Source organism: Somniosus microcephalus, unplaced genomic scaffold (genome assembly GCF_052327205.1).
Source record: "Somniosus microcephalus isolate GS21.2 unplaced genomic scaffold, FLI_Smic_1.0 unresolved_chr1, whole genome shotgun sequence".
Lineage (NCBI taxonomy): Eukaryota > Metazoa > Chordata > Chondrichthyes > Squaliformes > Somniosidae > Somniosus > Somniosus microcephalus.
The window spans coordinates 144,510,455-144,530,887 of NW_028225179.1; the positions used below are offsets into that span (position 1 = coordinate 144,510,455).

General features: G+C 50.1%; 1 protein-coding gene and 1 pseudogene across 2 annotated transcripts in view; one reads left to right on the plus strand and one right to left on the minus strand.

The window, feature by feature from the left end:
• Positions 1-1,799: 1,799 nt before the first annotated feature.
• On the minus strand, positions 1,800-8,953 carry LOC147096182 (zinc-binding protein A33-like). The gene is made up of 6 exons (XM_085975057.1): positions 8,271-8,953; positions 8,085-8,180; positions 6,716-6,949; positions 6,586-6,608; positions 6,373-6,488; positions 1,800-4,122 (listed from the first exon to the last, which is right to left on the minus strand). Exons 1-6 carry the CDS (start codon positions 8,679-8,681, stop codon positions 3,572-3,574), a joined length of 1,431 nt encoding a protein of 476 aa, XP_085831183.1. The 5' UTR covers positions 8,682-8,953; the 3' UTR covers positions 1,800-3,571.
• LOC147096183 (guanylate-binding protein 1-like) overlaps positions 8,952-20,433 on the plus strand; it is a 70,241-nt pseudogene continuing 58,759 nt past the window's right edge. The window contains exon 1 of the transcript XR_015074582.1: positions 8,952-9,042. The product of XR_015074582.1 is annotated as a guanylate-binding protein 1-like (transcript). The remainder of the gene's footprint in view (positions 9,043-20,433) is intronic.

The window sequence follows — 20,433 nt, forward strand, 5'->3', positions numbered from 1 at the left end:
TTATTTGTACTGAGTTCCGGTGACCGTAGCTGCATTACTGCCGTGCCTCTCGCTGCGGCTTTGTGTGCTGCTGCCATAGTGACCGCTTTCTCAAGCGTCAGCTCATTCTCCTCGAGCAATCGCTTTTGTGTATCTTCTTTTAATAAACCACACACAAATTTATCTCGTAGCGCCTCTGTCAGTCTCGTTCCAAATTGACAGTACTTTGCTAGCTTACGCAATTCCATTAAATATTCAGCATTGCTTTCATCCTTCAGTTGCCTTCTGCTGTAAAATTTAAATCGTTCCGCTAGCATCAGCGGCGTGGGGTTTAGGTGATTTTTCAGGACAGTAACAATCTCCTCGAACGTCTTATCCGCCGGTTCATCTGGTGATAAAAGGTGTTTCAATTGCCCGTATGTCTTCACACCCATTAAGTTTAATAATGTTAGTGCTTTCTCTTCATTTGGGATTTTATTTGCTTTACAATAATTTTGTATGCGTTCTACATACATAGCCCAATCTTCGATGTCGCTATGAAAGGTATTAATGTTCCCATGTTTAAGCATCGTTGCAATTTAATTTCTTTTAATTTTTATCCAAGATGGCGGCTTCCGCGCTCTTGTCTTCGTCCTCCGCCTACAAAATGGCGGTTTTCCCACGCTTGGCGGTCTTCACCCGTCCCCCGACACTGTCTCCGCTTCACCGCGGCTCTCGCGCCTTCAGTTACCCCCAGACGCTGCGCCTTTTTAGCCCGAATGCGGCCCGGCCCTTATCACCAGCCGCGATCGATGTCCCCGCGCTGCGCCTTTCGGCCCGAATGCGGCCCGGCCCTTATCTCCGGTCGCGATCGATCTCACCGCCCTTATTCCTCCGTCTTCCCTCCCCGCCTGTACAGCCAATGCGGCCGACTTTCTGGTCGCGTCGCTGCCCGGCTTACCCACTACCGAGGTAGAAAGAAGATAGCTGACAGCCGCTGATGGAGGCTTCGAGTTCAGGATGTCTTCTGCACTCTGGTTTCTTGATGTCTGCCGCGCAACGTGTCTTCCAGCAGGGTGATGAGGGTGGAAGCCTCTTCTTCGATGTCCGTTCTGTGGACGAAGCCGCCGTGGATAAAACTACCGCAGGGTAAGAATCTGACTCGTCGCCACTGTAAAGTCTGTGTGTTCTAGTTGTAATTAATAACACACAGACTACAAGATTAAAGTTCAACAGGTCTTTACTGGTTGGAGGTCAGGACTATACTAAATATAATCTTACTACACAGTGCTTATATACCGGTGGTCACCACCGGTATTACGTATACAGCAGCCAGAGAAAGTAGTACATCTCTTAAGGTGGAACAGGTTACATACACCACAGATGTCACCAGTGGTGTGAAGAGCCAGGGCGGAGTTTTGAGGCTGTGTGTAACTGGCAGAGCCTCACATGGTGCGGACAGCTGATTGGAAAATTGCACTTTCATTGCCCACGGTTTGTCATCGAGTGATGTGAGTGGGAGGAATATCGAGGGCAGTGTTCCCACAATGCTGTGACCAGCCGTGTGTTGCATGTGAGGCCCCACTGGTGAGAGGGACCTCCGGGAATTTCACCTCAAGTTGATATTGCTCCCGAGAAACCAGACTGATCAGGGGAGAAATTGGTCTTGGGGGAAATAGGCAGTAGCACAAAACAGGCGATAGTGAATCGGCAGCCCGCTTTACACCCACACGATTTTCTGTTCAATTGAACTCAATTTTGCACTGCCGCCCAAAGACCAATTTCAGCCCCAGAATTCCATCATTGTTTTGTTCTTAATCAATTTGCATCCAAACACGTGGTTTTAGAGCAGTCACAAATTCTTTATTATTTCCATTAATCTAACAATTCAAATGAAGCAAATGAAAATGAAAAACATTTACATCAGACAACAACTGTCCAAGCACTGGTTACTGGTCTATCAATAACCTTGCTACTATTCACTGCAATATCACAGTGAACATTTCGATGCACAAACCCAATGAATGGTCAAATTGCAGAACCTGACTAGCACTTGATGGTTGTTTCTGTGTTCTATTCAGTGATCTGAGGCACATTTTTTCCCAATGAAGGAGTGGTTGGATATATTTTAAAAAACATAGAAATTTCAGTGGTGTTTGAACAACCTGAACATATTCCCTCCCTGCGAATACCCCTGCGATGCATTGGACATTACAATATGCAGGACATTAAACCATCACAGCATACAGGACGGTGCAATACACCAGATGTTACTTCACTGGTGGTGTCCAGGCAGCTTCAATAAACCAAATTGATGGACCTTGTGGGAAAATTTAGACCCATTTTTCAATATTTGGAATTTAAAGTTTTATTTCCCAAGCTAGACGAATGACAACATATAGTTCTGGCCTCTAACTTTATTAATATGGCATAGTTGTCATAATAAAATAAATATTTGGGTAAATTATAGATTTACATAAAACTTATGCAAAGATCATGCGTTACCTTCTGTTCTGATAAGCTGCCTTCTAATCTAATAAACACAGACCTTCGCTCACACTGAGTGTTCTGTGCTTAGTGGATTATCAGGCTCGTGGCAGAAAGATCAATCATAGCAAAGTGATTGCAAAGTTCAAAAAGCCTCGATATTCTCGCTGAGACAATGACAGAAACGAAATACATCTGGAAAGTTACATTTCTCTGTAGTTATGTACACTGACACTTGGAATCGTACACGGGAGACAAAACAAGATTCCAAGATAATTACAGATGAGGAAGATCATTCTGGCCATCTTGATCCATCCAGTGAGATCTTAACACCACTACCCCCGACCCTGCCCCCACCCCCACCCCCATTGTACCATTGAATTGGTTCTTAACGGATTCCAAGGTTTTTGCCTCCATTACTCTTATCTGGAACTTCACTTCACATATTGATGATTCTTTGGGGTGAATTGCCAGGCCTCCCACTGGTGGAAACAAGGTGGTTTTGCCCCCAAAATGGTGGGCAGTGATGTATCACCTCGTTGCTGTGGCCGTGGCGATATTTCCCCGGACCAATCGCTGGGTGTCCGGTGCAGCCCCGAGTCAGGTGGTAGGCCCATTTAAAATGAAAAATCAGAGTCATATAGAATTATACGCCATTCAGCCCATCGTGCCTGTGGCGGCTCTTTGAAAGAGCTCTCCAATTAGTCCCACTCCCTTGCCCTTTCCTCATAGCCATGCACATTTTTGCTTTCTAGTATTTATCCAATCCCCTTTTGAAAGTTATTGAATCGGCTTCCACCGCTCTTTCCGGTGGTGTATTCCAGATCACAACAACTTCAGTGCAGTACTGAGGGAGCACAGCCCATGTTTTAATTCTCCTCTGTGTCTGGGCTCCGATGATTCTGGAGGTTTTATTTAATTTTACAGGAGTCTCTGGTGCAGTTGCCAGGAGTTTGTTCCCCTGCACCGATTAAACAAACAAATCTCACCAACAAGACATTGTCACTCGGTTGTAGCCGCCCTGACCTCAGGTGACATTTGGACCACCCGCACCACCTGTGACTGAGACCGACACCCATCAGTTTGCAGCTGGCAGGAGGCAGGGTGAAATTATGGGATGGACCTGTTAGTGACCTTTAACCCCGCAGATTGTCAGCGGGGCGGAGTTTTCCCCGTCTATAATCCATCCCGGACTGAAGAAGGGAAAGATTCTCTCAGTGAAAGCGTGGGTGAAGGTGTGGAGATGGGACATGTTGTCCGCATTGTAAAATGACACCTGCCCGCCCTCATAGTCCAGGAACACCCCGATCTTCCGGGGCTCCACACTCGGGGCGAGGGGGGTCCATGAGGGGGAGGTGCTGGCAAAATAGCCTCTTCCGGGTTCCATCCCCACAGCCCAGTATCCGAGCTCAGGGCTCAGGTTGATTCCTCCTTTCCTCTCGGCAGACTCTCGGGCCACTCCCAGACCCCACCATGTCTTGTTCCCCACCTCCACCTCCCAGTATTGTCTCCCTGATGTGAATCCCTCTGATCCCAGGACAGAGAGCCAGTGATCAGGGAACAATATGCGGAAAATGGAATACAGCGTTAGGGCTTCGAGTCTCACACTGGTCCGGTCCTCAGACAGGATGAGCCCGTGATGGGCTGTGTTCGGGTCCAGAGTCAGTGAGGCTGGAGCTGGGGGAAAGTTAAAATAAGACAGTCAGTGATTTAACTTATTGCTGTGATTTATTCAAACTGTTTCCTTTACAAAGTGCCCACTCGGGGATCCCCGGGGAACTCCGGTGTTTTTAAAGGACTCCAAGCCCTGTTATTGGAATCTGCTCCCACCCGGGGGGTTTACGCTCCTGGGACCGCTCTGGATTTCCAAACCTGTAAGATCCGAGCGGGAGCCAGGCTCACAATGTGTTTTATTTTAGCCTTTTCTTCAGCTCCTGGCGTCCTGCTTTGATCCCGACCCGCTACAAGGGAACCCTGCGGCCCCCAGTCTCCTGCAGTCCCCAGTCTCCTGCAGCCCCCCCCAAGTCTCCTGCGGCTTCCCCAGTCTCCTGCGGCCCCCCCCAGTCTCCTGCGGTCCCCAGTCTCCTGCAGCCCCCCCAGTCTCCTGCAGCGCCCCCAGTCTCCTGCGCCCCCCCCAGTCTCCTGCAGCCCCCAGTCTCCTGCGGCCCCCCCCAGTCTCCTGCGGCCCCCTCCAGTCTCCTGCGGCCCCCAGTCTCCTTGGCCCCACCCAGTCTCCTGCGGCCCCGTCTCCTGCAGTGCTCAGCGCCGGCAGGGTGACCCACGGGCCTTTAGAAATACACAAGGAACCGGCGCCAAGAGGCTCCGACAGGGCTTGGAGACACAATCTCCACCCGGAGACATCACCCGGATATTCCCACATCACCAATCAGCCCGATTTGATGAGGGAGGGGGGGAGAGATACAGACACCAGAGGGAAAGAAAGAAAATAAAAAGTAAAAGAAGAAAAAAATTAAGGAGGGGAACTGCTGCAAAAGGAAAGAGTGACCGAGTGAGAGCGGAGGGAAATTAAATTTAAAAAAAACTCAGCAGAGGGGACGGATCAAGAACAGATCCGCGAAGACAAAACACCAGCGGCTATTCAATGTGATGCACCACTGTCACGCCTCTACCCTGATACTCCCCCTGGATGCACAAAAGACATTTGTCGAGGGCGAGTGGAATGGTTCCTCAAGACATTTTATTTTAATTCATCCACGGGATGTAGGCGTCCCTGGAAGGCCGGCATTTATTGCCCCAATTGCCCTTGAGAAGGTGGTGGTGAGCCGCCTTCTTGAACCGCTGCAGTCCGTGTGGTGAAGGTACTCCCACAGTGCTGTTAGGGAGGGAGTTCCAGGATTTTGACCCAGCGACGATGAAGGATCGGCGATATACTTCTAAGTCAGGATGGTGTGTGACTTGGAGGAGAACTTGGAGGTGGTGGTGGTCCCATGCGTCTGCTGCCCTTGTCCTCCTAGGTGGTAGAGGTCTTGGGTTTGGCAGGTGCTGTTGAAGAAGCCTTGGCGAGTTGCTGCAGTGCATCTTGTAGATGGTACACACTGCAGCCACGGTACGCCGGTGGTGGAGGTGGTGAATGTTTAAGGTGGTGGATGGGGTGCCAATCAAGCGGGCTGCTTTATCCTGGATGGTGTCGAGCTTCTTGAGTGTTGTTCGAGCTGCACTCATCCAAGCAAGTGGAGAGTATTTCATCATGCTCTTTACTTGTGCCTTATAGATGGTGGAAAGGCTTTGGGGAGTCAGGAGGTGAGCCGCAGAATACCCAGCCTCTGATCTGCTCTTGTTACCACAGTATTTATGTGGTTGGTCCCGTTAGGTTTCTGGTCAATGGTGACCCCCGGGATGTTGATGGTGGGGGATTCGGCAATGGTAATGCTGTTGAATGTCCAGGGGTAGTGGTTAGACTCTGAGAGAATAAGCCTTGGTGACACTTTCAGGAAGTGGATTGCAATCCGGTGCTTGCTCCCCACGCCCACAGTGGGCACCAGCTGACTCCAGACCCCTCGCCTCTCCTCCTCCCACTCTTGCTCAGGCTTCCTGGCCTGACCTTAGTCCTGCACATGAGTTTGGGACACAAGATGGCTGCTGCGCTGTAGAGGAGGGAAGGTTCCACTGGGAAGGGGTGGGGTTGGATTATCTGTTGCTGAGTTCTGCAAAGTATTCTGGAGGATGCGGTTCATCCCAGGGTCTCTGTATTGGTCATGTTGGGAGAGTTGGAATTTTCAGCTGACTAATTGAAGGTGATGCTTTTTAGAAAGTGGATTTTGTGCATGAATGACACATGAATTCTATTCAGGGCTGTTGTTAACCGCGTTGCTTTGCGGCTACTTAGTATTAAAACATACGGCCTTTGATATAATCTGATTAGTTACACAAAGAAATGAGATATGAATCAGGACAAAGGAGTATTACCGGGGTTAATGCCATCCAGCATTTCTCTCCACACTGTGTATTGTAAAGGGCCGTTGAATTTTTCAATAGACAGGGTGGCATCTGCTAATGTCAGTTGATTACCATCCTCACTAATCCTGCAAATATCAAACAATTGGTTATAAACTGACCATAAACACTTTTCTGAGCTATTTTGCCAAACGGTGCAGAGTTTCAGTATAGAACATGGCCTACCTCCTCTTCTGACGAGTTTCCTCCTGAAATAAATAAAACACAATCTGAGTTGACAGAGACTGAGCGTCTATATCCGGACAGCAGAAATTACACCCAAGTAAATTGAACTAAACTGAAATATAATCCTCACCTTCAGAAATGTCAGCTCGTCTTTTTGCTCCATCTGTTTTTGCAATTTTGAGAGTTTCTCCTGAATAGAATTTAAATTCTCTTGAATTTCTCGGAGATTTCCCTCCATTGTTTTTAGAATCTTCCCCTCTTGTTCCCTGAGATCTCTGAGTAATCGCTGTTCTTTCTCACTGAGAATCTGGTGCATTTTAGCGAACTCGGATGTGATGTGGGTCTGCAGACTGCTCGACTGTTCCTACCAAATGAAATGTGAAAAATAATAAGTACCGCGATAAAGGGACCAAAACTAAACTAACTCCAAAATTGGCTCAGAGGCAGGAAACAAAGGGCAATGGTCGAAGGGTGTTTCCAGTGGGGTTCCACAGGGCTCAGTACTGGGTCCTTTGCTTTTTGTGGTATATATATCGATGATTTGGACTTGAATGTAGGAAGTATGTTTAAGAAGTTTGAGATGATACAAAAATTAGCTGTGTGGTTGATAATGAAGAAGGAAGCTGTAGACTGCAGGAAGATATCAATGGACTGGTCAGGTGGGCAGAACAGTGGCAAATGGAATTTAATCCGGAGAAGTGTGAGGTATTGCATTTGGGGAGGGCCAACAAGGAAAGGGAACACACAATAAATGGTAGGACACTGAGAAGTGCAGAGGATCAGAGGGACCTTGGAGTGCATGTCCACAGATCCCTGAAGGTAGCAGGACCGGTAGATAAGGTGGTGAAGAAGGCGTACGGGATACTTGCCTTTATTAGCCGAGGCATAGAATATAAGAGCAGGGAGGTTATGCTTGAACTGTATAAAACACTAGTTAGACTGCAGCTAGAATACTGCGTGCAGTTCTGGTCACCACATTACAGGAAGGATGTGATTGCACTGGGGGTGGGGGGTGCAGAGGAGATTTACGAGGATGTTGCCTGGGCTGGGGAATTTTAGCTATGAGGAAAGATAGGCTGAGGTTGTTTTCTTTGGAACAGAGGAGGCTGAGGGGAGAACTAATTGAGGTGTATAAAGTTATGAGGAGCCTGGATAAAGTGGATAGAAAGGACCTATTTCCCTTAGCAGAGGGGTCAAAAACCAGGGGGCACAGATTTAAAGTAATTGGTAGGAGGTTTAGAGGGGATTTGAGGAGAATCTTTTTCACCCAGAGGGTGGTGGGGGTCTGGAACTCACTGCCTGAAAGGGTGGGAGAGGCAGAAACCCTCATCACATTTAAAAAGTACTTGGATATGCACCTGAAGTGCTTTAACCTACAGGGCTAGGGACCGAGTGCTGAAAGTGGGATTAGGCTGGATAGCTCTTTGTCGGCCCGTATGGAGAAGCTGCTATGATTTTACGAACCGAGATCCCCGAAAATCAGCACAGGGAAACCTTACCTGAACTTCGGAAATCTTCTGTTTCTGCCGACGCTCCGTGTCTTGAACCGCCGATTTCTTCTCTGTGAGAGAATCTAAGGAAGATTTCACCTGACCCTGGGATTGGGAGAGAAAATCACAGAATAAAGGTGTTAGACCATGAAAATGTGATAAAATAATCAGGTGATCAAACCTGTTCTCTTTTACCTTGTAGATTCCAACAGCTTCTTTAATGGGCATGAAGCGGTGCTCTCTGTGTTCCCGCGCATCTCTACAAACAAGGCAGATCAGTTTCTTGTCAGTTTCACAAAACAGCTTCAGTTTTTCCTGATGTTCCTCACAGTGAAGTTTACTTTCCTTCTCTTTCGGATTCAGCTTTAATTTTCGAGCTTTCTCGGCCAGATTCACTAAGGCCCGATTAACCCTGAGGTTTATTTCCTGAAACTCCTCTCTACATTCCGGGCAGGAGTTTGTCTCCTTCTTTCCCCAGCACTGTGTGATACAGGAGCGGCAGAAGTTGTGCCCACACTCCAGTATTACCGGATCGGTGAAGAAATCCAGACAAATGGGACAAATTGCCTCCTCGGTCCAACTCTCGGCCTGCTGTCTGGAAGCCATGTTCACCCTCAGCACTTCTTGATTCAAACCGCTTTCAGTTTCCGCGTTCACTGCGCTGCCGAACAGCCTCAGTTCAGCGATTTCCCGAGGAAGTTCACGGCAATACTCAGGGAATTATTATTACCATAAACTAGTCTCTGTCCAATCGACTTTTACACGGGGAGATAAAACCTAGAGCAGTATAAAGGACAGTGTTAGAGGGCGGAGGGGAATGTTTGAATCCAGGCGGGTGGCGTGTTGACAGTGACAGGAGGGAGAGAGAGGGAGGGAGGAGCCGGAGATGGGCGGGGATCGAGATTCCAGTGCACTTTGCTCCAGACCACACTCATTGCCGACTACAAACCCTCTGGTGAAACTCTGAGTAAGATATAGATCCATAAACTGAATTATGTTAATGATTGTAGTCAAATACATTGTTCTGCTCCATAGATTGTGTAAGCAATGCCGTTCTGCAACATTTTCCATTTTTGTCGTCATGTCCAACATTGGGGTGATGTTAGTCTTTACCATCCGGCATTAGGCAGCACCTGGGGAAGGAGCAGAAAGGAAAATCTGGTCGGCGGATCACACGCCAGTAACAGAACCTAAACTTAATCTCTATTGAAATGAATGGAAGGAAAATCAAGCAGGTTCTGTTATCAGCGTGCGATCCTCTGCATCACATTTTGCTTTCTGTGCTCTGTCCAAGTAACACTTAAAACCTGGGCGATGAGAACTAAAACCTACTTCATTTTATTCTGGAACACACTTTCACCAATTGTATATACTTGTGGCGAGTGGTGGATACATCTGGGAAACATGTGGGCCAAAAATTTACGGTGCAGCCGCGCCTATAGTGTGGGTGTAGAGCGGGCACTGATTAGTGTGCTGAACGACATATTGGTAAAGGCTGTAAAAGAGGGGTCCAGGATCCATAACTGAAACCGATGTTAGACCAATTGTGCTATGTAAATAGCGGGCCTACCACCTCATTGAGGCGCCTTTGCAATTTGGTCTGCCTGAAAGCAGCCAGCGCCCGGCCAGCACAGTTCAGGGAAACATGGGCCTCGAAATTCCCTATCTTAGCACCACCTGTTAGCGCTGGAATCCTGGCGAAAAACGGCAGCTGCCACTCTAGCACCCTTCTCTGGCACGCCATTTTGGTGAGGATTTTAGCGTTGCCCTGAAGATAACGTCACGCTCTGCGAACTTCGAGCACAGAGGGAAGAGGAAGACACAGAAGAGAAAGATGCAGAAGGAAGGATGCAACCCAGACAGCCCCTTTCTGGCCAGGATATCTGGGATGGAATCGTCCGCCTGCTGTACCAGTGACCACAACCTCAATTCCCCTTTTAACATTTATCCCACACCTTCCCTTCCCTCTGTTACTGACCATCACAGTGTCCTCTTGGCTACAATGCTGAAATAAAAGCCACCACAAAGCAAACTTTCCAATCCAACTTTATACATCTATCCATCCAATATGACATCAAGAAATCAACTCGTCACTCTTATGCATTCCCTTAGTGGCTGTCTTGTGCGTGCGCTTGTCTGTCTTAGTGATGTCATGCTATGCTACCCCAGTGGCTGCAACATAGTCACAGAGTTATACAGCACAGAAAGAGGCCCTTCAGCCCATCGTGCCCGCGCTGGCCATCAAGCCCTGTCTATTGTAATCCCATTTTTCAGCACTTGGTCCATAACCTTGTATGCTATGGCATTTCAAGTGCTCATCTAAATGCTTCTTGAATGTTGTGAGGGTTCCTGCCTCTACCACCCTTTCAGGCAGTGAGTTCCAGATTCCAACCACCCTCTGGGTGAAAAAGTTTTCCCTCAAATCCCCTCTAAACCTCCTGCCCCTTACCTTGAAACTATGACCCCTGGTTATTGACCCCTCTACTAATGGGAAAAGTTCCTTTCTACCTACCCTATCTATGCCCCTCATAATTTTGTACACCTCAATCAGGTCCCCCCTCAGCCTTCTCTGCTCTAAGGAAAACAACCCCAGCCTGTCCAGTCTCCATAGCTGAAGCGCTCCAGCCCAGGTAACATCCTGGTAAATCTCCTCTGCACCCTCTCCAATGCAATCACATTCTTCCTATAGTGTGGTGACCAGAACTGCACACAGTATTCCAGCTGTGGCCTAATTAGCGTTTTGTACAGCTCCATCATAACCTCACTGCTCTTATATTCTATGCCTCGGCTACTGAAGGCAAGTATCCCATATGCCTTTTTAATCACCTGTCCTGCTGCCTTCAGGGATCTATGTACATGCACACCAAGGCCCCGCTGATCCTCTGTCCTTTCTAGGGTCCTACCATTCATTGTGTATTCCCTTGCCTTGTTAGTCCTCCCAAAATGCATCACCTCACACTTTTCAGGGTTAAATTCCATTTGCCACTGTTCTGCCCATCTAACCAACCCGTCTATATCATCCTGTAGCCTGAGGCGTCCCTGCTTGCTATTTACCACTCCACCAATTTTCGTGTTGTCTGCAAACTTACTGATCATACCTCCTACATTCATATCTAAATCATTAATGTACACTACAAACAGCAAAGGACCCAGCACCGATCCCTGCGGTACACCACTGGACACAGGCTTCCAGTCACAAAAACAACCTTCGACCATCACCCTCTGCCTCCTGCCACTAAGCCAATTTTGGATCCAATGTGCCAAATTGCCCTGGATCCCATGGGCTCTTACCTTCTTGACCAGTCTCCCATGTGGGACTTTGTCAAAAGCCTTACTGAAGTCCATGTAGACTACATCAACTGCACTACCCTCATCCACACACTGAGTCACCCCCTTGAAAAATTCAATCAAATTGGTTAGACATGATCTCCCCCTGACAAAGCTATGCTGACTATCCTTGATTAATCCTTGCCTCTCCAAGTGAAGACTAATTCTGTCCCTCAGAATTTTTTCAAATAATTTCCTTACCACTGATGTTAGGCTCACTGGCCTGTAATTCCCTGGTTTATCCCTACTACCCTTCTTGAATAATGGTACTACGTTAGCTATCCTCCAGTCCTCTGGTACATCCCCTGTGGCCAGAGAGGTTCTGAAAATTTGTGTCTGAGCCCCTGCAATCTCCTCTCTTGCCTCACACAGCAGCCTGGGATACATCTCGTCTGGGCCTGGGGATTTATCCACTTTTAAGCCCACTAAAACTGCTAGTACCTCCTACCTCTCAATACTAATTTGTTCAAGTGTATCACAATCCCCCTGCTTGATTTCTATGCCTATATCGTCCTTCTCCATAGTGATCACAGATGCAAAATATTCAATTAAAACCTCACCCACATCTTCCCGCTCTACACACAGATTGCCACTTTGGTCCCGAATGGGCCCTACTCTTTCCCTGGTTATCCTCTTGTCCTTAATATACTTATAAAACACCTTGGGATTTTCCTTTATTTTGCCTGCCAATGTTTTTTCATGCCCCCTCTTCGCTCTCCTAATTTCTTTTTTAAGTACCCCCCTGCACTTTCTATACTCCTCTAGGGCTTCCACTGTTTTTAGTCCTTTGTATCTGCCAAAAGCCTCCCTTTTTTTCCTAATCTATTTTTGTATATCCCTTGACATCCAGGGTTCCCTGGGCTTGTTGGTCCCACCCTTGACCTTTACGGGAAATGTTGGCGTTGTACTCTCTCTATTTCCTTTCTGAAAGACTCCCACTGCTCTGATGTGGATTTTCCTACACGTAGCTGATCCCAGTCCACTTTGGCCAGATCCTGCATTATCATATTAAAATCGGCCTTCCCCCAATTTAGAACATTTATTTCCAGTCCATCTTTGTCCTTTTCCATTACTACCTTAAATCTCATGGCTGGTGGAAGGCTGCTGACTTTCAGTGGGGGACACTGCATATGGTCTTGCTGGTTGACCTTGAGCAGCTGCTGACTGGGAGTGTGAAATCAGGTGATGATGTTTCCTCTTCTTCACTCTCATCTCCTTTTTCTTTGTCATCCATTGGCTGGGCAGGCTGGATATCTTGGGTGTGTGAAATGAGGAAGGCACAAGGGTGGAGTTTTGGTGAGGGGATGTTGGGAAAGCAAGAGGTGCATGTGAGAAGGAAGATAACATATGTGGATACCAGCATCTCGTATCATTTCTGACCCACCGCCTTTCAAGGGTGCAGCCATGCCCGTCAAGAATGGCCGGCACCTGGACAGGGTGAATGACTGTTGGGGGGAGGGGGCATCTTGCATTGAGCAGTGTGTGAGGCTAATGGTGCAGTTGGTAGGAAACAGCTTTTGAAGATGCATTCACTGACCTTGACCACTGGTTTGAGGACATGAAGCACTGGAGCCAGGTCATGTGGGCAACACTGCAGGCAGTGACGGCCTCAGTGATCTGGTCCCACATCCTTCTTTCTGGAGGGCCGCCTGGCCCCTGTGGGTAGTGGACCTCTCTTGCAGTGGTGATCCCCTGCATAATGCTGGAGTGCTGCATGTAGGACCCTGGGTGCTCTTTCCCTGGCTTGCTGAGCCTTTTGTGTTAGTGCTGAAGCACTTTTAGCAATTATTTTAGGTGCAGACGGCAATTCAACATTAAGAGCTTAAAACTCCCATTTGGGGATTCTTTTTAAAGTTAAAGTTGAGCTGTACGGGCTAAAAGCTGCCTATTTTTACATGATTTTTATATTTTTCATTTCAGAAGGCAGTTCCCCTTTATGAGACCGAACTGCTTTCTGAAATGACAGCCTTGCTTTAACAGAAGGCTGTTCTTGCTGCAATGACGATACGGCCACGCTACATTGGGCCCTCCTGAAATAAAAATAAAGACTTGCATTGATATAGTGCCTTTCACAACCATCGGATGTCCCAAAGTGCTTTACAGCCAATGAACATTTTGAAGTGTAGTCACTGCAGGAATGTAGGAAATGCAGCAAACTCCCACAAACAGCAATGTGAAAATGACCAGATAATCTGTTTTTAGTGATGTTGATTGAGTGATAAATGTTAGCCAGGACACCGGGGATAACTCTCCTGCTCTACTTCAAAATAGTGCCATGGCATCTTTTACATCCACGTGAGAGAGCAGACGGGCCCTTGGTTTAACATCTCATCCAAATGACAGCACTCCTGACAGTGCAGCACCCCCTCATCACTGCACTGGAGCCTCATCATAGATATTTGTGTTCAAGTGGGAATTAAAACCACAACCTTCTGACTCAAAGGCAAGAGTGTTCCAGCTGAGCCACGGCTAACATCTTGCTGGGATAAGCACTGCCAGAATGGTGTTGCACAGTGAGTTTAGTGCAAAGATAATTAGGCGCCAGCACCAATTTACTGGTCCTGCCAGCAGCACTATTTTCGGTAGCTGGTAACACGGTCTCATGGTGGCACCGACAGAAATTCGATATTGTTAAAAACCTATGTCATAGACTATAAGCTGCCGAACCAGAGGTCTTATTGCACAGTGTTCTGAGTCCCTCCCTGTCCCGATCACTGCCCCCTCTCCCGATCACTGCCCCTCCCCTCTCCCGCTCACTGCCCCCTCCCTCTCCCGATCACTGCCCCCTCTCTCCCGCTCACTGCCCCTCCCTCTCCCGATCACTGTCCCCTCCCTCACCCGATCACGGTCCCTCCCTCTCCCGATCACTGCCCCCCCTCTCCCGCTCACTGCCCCTCCCTCTCCCGATCACTGCCCCCTCCCTCTCCCGATCGTTGCCCCTCCCTCTCCCGATCACTGCCCCTCCCTCTCCCGCTCACTGCCCCTCCTTCTCCCGATCACGGTCCCTCCCTCTCCCGATCACTGCCCCCTCTCTCTCCCGATCACTGCCCCCTACCTCTCCCGATCACTGTCCCTCCCTCTCCCGAACACTGCCCCTCCCCTCTCCCGATCACTGCCCCTCCCTCTCCCGCTCACTGCCCCTCCCTCTCCCGATCACTGCTCCTCCCTCTCCCGCTCACTGCCCCTCCTTCTCCCGATCACTGCCCCTCTCTCTCCCGATCACTGCCCCCTCCTTCTCCCGATTACTGCCCCCTCTCCCGATCACTGTCCCTCCCTCTCCCGATCACTGCCCCTCCCTCTCCCGCTCACTGCCCCTCCCTCTCCCGATCACTGTCCCCTCCTTCTCCCGATCACTGCCCCCTCCCTCTCCCGATCACTGCCCCTCCCTCTCCCGCTCACTGCCCCTCCCTCTCCCGATCACTGTCCCCTCCCTCTCCCGATCACGGTCCCTCCCTCTCCCGATCACTGTCCCCTCCCTCTCCCGATCACGGTCCCTCCCTCTCCTGATCACTGCCCCTCCCGCTCACTGCCCCTCCCTCTCCCGATCACTGTCCCCTCCCTCACCCGATCACGGTCCCTCCCTCTCCCGATCACTGCCCCCTCCCTCTCCCGATCACTGCCCCTCCCCCTCCCGATCACTGCCCCCTCCCTCTCCCGATCACTGTCCCTCCCTCTCCCGATCACTGCCCCCTCCCTCTCCCGATCACTGCTCCTCCCTCTCCGGATCACTGTCCCTCCCTCTCCTGATCACTGCACCTCCCTCTCCCGATCACTGCACCTCCCTCTCCCGATCACTCTCCCTCCCTCTCACAATCACTGCCCCCTCCCTCTCCCGATCACTGCCCCTCCCTCTCCCGATCACGTCCCCTCCCTCTCCCGATCACTTCCCCTCCCTCTCCCGATCACTGCCCCTCCCTCTCCCGATCACTGCCACTCCCTCTCCCGATCACTGCCCCTCTTTCCCGATCACTGCCCCTCCCTCTCACGATCAGTGCCCCTCCCTCTCGCAATCAGTGCCCCTCCCTCTCGCAATCACTGCCCCTCCCTCTCCCGATCACTCTCCCTCCCTCTCACGATCACTGCCCCCTCCCTCTCACAATCATTGCCCCTCCCTCTCCCGATTACTGCCCCCTCCCTCTCCAGATCACTGCCCCTCCCTCTCCCGATCACTGCCCCCTCCCTCTCCCGATCACTGCCCCCTCCCTCTCCCAATCACTGCCCCCCCTCTCCCGCTCACTGCCCCTCCCTCTCCCGATCACTGCCCCGTCCCTCTCCCGATCGTTGCCCCCTACCTCTCCCGATCACTGTCCCTCCCTCTCCCGATCACTGCCCCTCCCCTCTCCCGATCACTGCCCCTCCCTCTCCCGCTCACTGCCCCTCCCTCTCCCGCTCACTGCCCCTCCCTCTCCCGATCACTGCCCCTCCCTCTCCCGCTCACTGCCCCTCCTTCTCCCGATCACTGCCCCTCTCTCTCCCGATCACTGCCCCCTCCTTCTCCCGATTACTGCCCCCTCTCCCGATCACTGTCCCTCCCTCTCCCGATCACTGCCCCTCCCTCTCCCGCTCACTGCCCCTCCCTCTCCCGATCACTGCCCCTCCCTCTCCCGATCACTGCCCCCTCCCTCTCCCGCTCACTGCCCCTCCCTCTCCCGATCACTGTCCCCTCCCTCTCCCGATCACTGTCCCCTCCCTCTCCCGATCACGGTCCCTCCCTCTCCTGATCACTGCCCCTCCCTCTCCCGCTCACTGCCCCTCCCTCTCCCGATCACTGTCCCCTCCCTCACCCGATCACGGTCTCTCCCTCTCCCGATCACTGCCCCCTCCCTCTCCCGATCACTGCCCCTCCCTCTCCCGATCACTGCCCCCTCCCTCTCCCGATCACTGTCCCTCCCTCTCCCGATCACTGCCCCCTCCCTCTCCCGATCACTGTCCCTCCCTCTCCTGATCACTGCCCCTCCCTCTCCCGATCACTGCACCTCCCTCTCCCGATCACTGCACCTCCCTCTCCCGATCACTCTCCCTACCTCTCACAATCACTGCCCCCTCCCTCTCCCGATCACTGCCCTTCCCTCTCCCGATCACTTCCCCTCCCTCTCCCGATCACTGCCCCCTCCCTCTCCCGATCACTGTCCCTCCCTCTCCCGATCACTGCCCCCTCCCTCTCCCGATCACTGCTCCTCCCTCTCCGGATCACTGTCCCTCCCTCTCCTGATCACTGCCACTCCCTCTCCCGATCACTGCCCCTCTCTTTCCCGATCACTGCCCCTCCCTCTCACGATCAGTGCCCCTCCCTCTCGCAATCACTGCCCCTCCCTCTCCTGATCACTGCCCCTCCCTCTCCCGATCACTGCCCCCTCCCTCTCACAATCATTGCCCCTCCCTCTCCCGATTACTGCCCCTCCCTCTCCTGATCACTGCCCCTCCCTCTCCCGATCACTGCCCCTTCCCTCTCCCGATCACAGTCCCTCCCTCTCCCGATCAGTGCCCCTCCCTCTCCCGATCACTACCCCCTCCCTCTCCCGATCACTACCCCCTCCCTCTCCCGATCACTGCCCCTCCCTCTCCCGATTGTAATGTCCGTGTGTAATTGAGACACGGACTGCAGAAGTTGGTTATAACAGGTGTTTACTGAATGGAGACAAAACTGGAACTACTATGCAAAGTTACTACACAGGCTTATATACAGGGGTGGTCACTACTGGTACTGCAGTATACAGGGGCTGCAGAATATAGTTCCTTCTTCAAGGTACATACACTACAATTCCTCCCCTTTTAGCTAAACAGTACAAAACATTCGATTAATAATTAAATAACATATTTACAATCACAGTTGCTATATACATTAGCTGAAGTTAATCAATTGTAAATTCAGTTTTTGAGGAGGCTTCCTGATTCTGTCCGGATAACACCTCTTTGGGGTATCAGGTTCTTCTGGCAAAGTTGATTCGGGATCAACGTCGTTGTTTGGTTCGTCTGCTTCCAATATCACCGATTCTGAGGTAGATGCAATTGGTACTTCGGTTTCATCACCAGGTGTATAGGATTGTGGTGTAGATTTGACGTTTTCCAGTGACTCTAGAATCTGGTCAGCATGACGTCTTACAATGCTCTCTCCAACGTCCACGGTATACATTAGAGGTCCTTGCCGTGTGCAGATCGTTCCTGGCTGCCATTTCTCTGTGCGGTAGTCCCGGGCCAAAACTGGTTGACCTATCTTGAAACTCCTGGTTGGCCTTTCATTCATATTCTGAAACTGCCTGTTCTCCACATCTCTTCTGATGTTTGGCTTAACCAAATCCAAGCAGCATCTTAGTCTTCGATTGAAGAACATCATGGCTGGAGTTTGGTTGGTAACCGCATGTGTCGCATTCCGGTAGGCAAACAAGAAGTTATCCACCTTGTGTTGTAGGGGTGTGTCTTCATTACACATTGCCTTGATAGCCTTCTTGAATGTTTGAATGAACCTCTCACCCATCCATTGGTGGCTGGATGATATGGGGCGGATGTGTAATGCTTAACACCATTGTTCTTTAAGAACCTCCGGAACTCTTCAGACACAAACTGTGGTCCATTGTTGGAGCAAATCTGTTCAGGCAGCCCATTTCTGGCGAATATGGTTTGTAAGACTGTGATAGTTTTTTCTGTGGTGGTTGAGGACATTTTTATTACCTCTGGCCACTTTGAATGTGTATCCACCGCAATTAAAAACATCGAGTCCATAAATGGACCAGCAAAATCAATGTGTACCCTTTGCCATGGAGATGAGGGCCACTCCCATGGATGTAGAGGGGCTTGTGGTGGGGCGTTTTGGACCTTCTGGCATCCTGTACAGCTCTTGGTCATCTCTTTGATTTCTCTATCGATTCCCGGCCACCACACAAACGCTCTGGCTAAGTTCTTCATTTTTACCCCTCCCAGATGACCCTCATGAAGCTCATTGAGCACTCTATCCTTCAATTTGGGCGGAATTACTACTCTGGATCCACACATCAAGGTTCCTCGGCACACTGACAGCTGTTCTCTTCTCGGTGAGAATGCTGGCAACAGTGGTTCGCCATGTGCTGGCCATCCCTTCACCGTTAAATCATAGACCCTGGAGAGTGTCGGGTCATTTCGTGTTTCCTTTTCTATGTTTGCATTCGTCACAGGTAGACATTCGACTATGGTCGAGTGGAATATCTCCACAGGATCCACTGCAGGTGCTTCTTCCACCATCGGCAACGGTAGGCGCGACAATCCATCAGCATTCCCATGCTGTTTAGTTCCTTTGTACTCGATGTCATATTGGTGTGCCCCTAGGAAAAGGGACCACCTCTGTAGCCGTTGTGCTGTCATTATCGGGACGCCCTTCTTAGGGTTGAAAATGGAGACAAGAGGTTGATGATCAGTTAGTAGAGTAAATTTCTGTCCGTGCAGGTAAACATAGAAACATAGAGATAGGAACAGGAGTAGGCCATTCGGCCCTTCGAGCCTGCTCCGCCATTCAATGTGATCATGGCTGATCTTCGTCTGAGATCATAGCTGATCTTACCAGTTCAGTACCCGGTCCCCGCCTTTTCTCCGTAACCCTTAATCCCCTTAGCCTTCAGAAATATATCCAATTCTCTCTTGAAAATATTTATTGAATTAGCCTTCACAGCCCTCTGTGGCAGGGAATTCCACAGGCTCACCACTCTTTGAGTGAAGAAATTCTTCCTCATCTCTGTTTTAAATGATTTGCCCGCTATTTTTAGACTGTGGCCCCTGGTTCTGTGCTCCCCTGCCATTGGAAACATTCTCTCTGAATTCAGCCTGTCCAGGCCTGCCATAATTTTATATGTTTCGATGAGATCCCCTCTCAATCTTCTAAACTCCAGTGAGTACAAGCCCAAACTATTCAATCTCTCCTCGTAGGTCATTCCCGCCATTCCAGGTATCAGCCTGGTGAATCGCCGCTGCACTCTTTCCATGGCAAGAACATCCTTCCGCAGATGGGGCGACCAAAACTGTACACAATACTCCAGATGCGGTCTCACCAGCACCTTGTACAGCTGTAGTAAGGTATCCCTATTCCTATACTCGAACCCCCTTGATATGAAGGCCAACATACCATTTGCCTTCTTAATCGCCTGTTGCACCTGCATGCTCTCCTTCAGTGACTGGTGCACAAGAACACCCAGGTCCCTCTGCACTTCCCCATCTCCCAATCTATTGCCATTTAGATAATAATCTACCCTCCTGTTTTTACCCCCAAAGTGGATAACCTCGCATTTATCCACATTATAGTGCATCTGCCACGTATCCGCCCATTCCCCCAACCTGTCCAAATCGCACTGTAGCCTCCTGACATCCTCATCAGAGCCCACCCCTCCTCCTAGTTTAGTGTCGTCAGCGAATTTGGAAATATTGCATCCAATTCCCTGATCCAGATCATTTATATATATTGTGAACAGCTGGGGTCCCAGGACAGATCCTTGCGGCACCCCGCTGGTCACTGCCTGCCACTCCGAAAACGAGCCGTTTATTCCAACTCTCTGTTTTCTATCCGCCAGCCAGTTCTCTATCCACGTTAATACTTTGCCCCCAATCCCATGAGCCTTAATTTTGCATGATAATCTTTTGTGTGGAACCTTATCGAAGGCTTTCTGGAAGTCAAGGTACACCACATCCACTGGCTCTCCCCCATCTATTTTACCAGTTACTTCCTCAAAAAATTGTGATTGAACTTCTTCACCCCCCACACCAGGCTGAGGGCCTCTGTCAATCTGGGCCTAGTTACGCTCGGCTGCAGTTAACGAGCGTGACGCAAAAGCTATCGGCCTCTCTGAACCATCAAGGGATTTATGTGACAGTACCGCTCCAACACCGTAGGGAGATGCATCACACGCCAGTCTTATCGGTAGTGATGGGTTGTAGTGAGCTAATGCTTCTCTTGAAGTGATCAGGCCTTTACACTTCTGAAAGGCCCGCTTACATTCATCGCTCCATTTCCATGCTACTCCAGTTTGTAGCAGGGCGTTCAGTGGGTGCAGAATTGTGGACAAATTCGGCA

What these genes read in the sequence shown, in the direction of transcription:
- LOC147096182 (XM_085975057.1), bottom strand. Translation starts at nt 8,681, where the DNA reads ATGGCTTCCAGACAGCAGGCCGAGAGTTGGACCGAGGAGGCAATTTGT. An exon ending in ACGAGCTGACATTTCTGAAG is followed by an intron (nt 6,609 to 6,715) that starts GTGAGGATTATA and finishes TATTTATTTCAG; the next exon opens with GAGGAAACTCGTCAGAAGAG. An exon ending in GAAACTCGTCAGAAGAGGAG is followed by an intron (nt 6,489 to 6,585) that starts GTAGGCCATGTT and finishes TGATATTTGCAG; the next exon opens with GATTAGTGAGGATGGTAATC.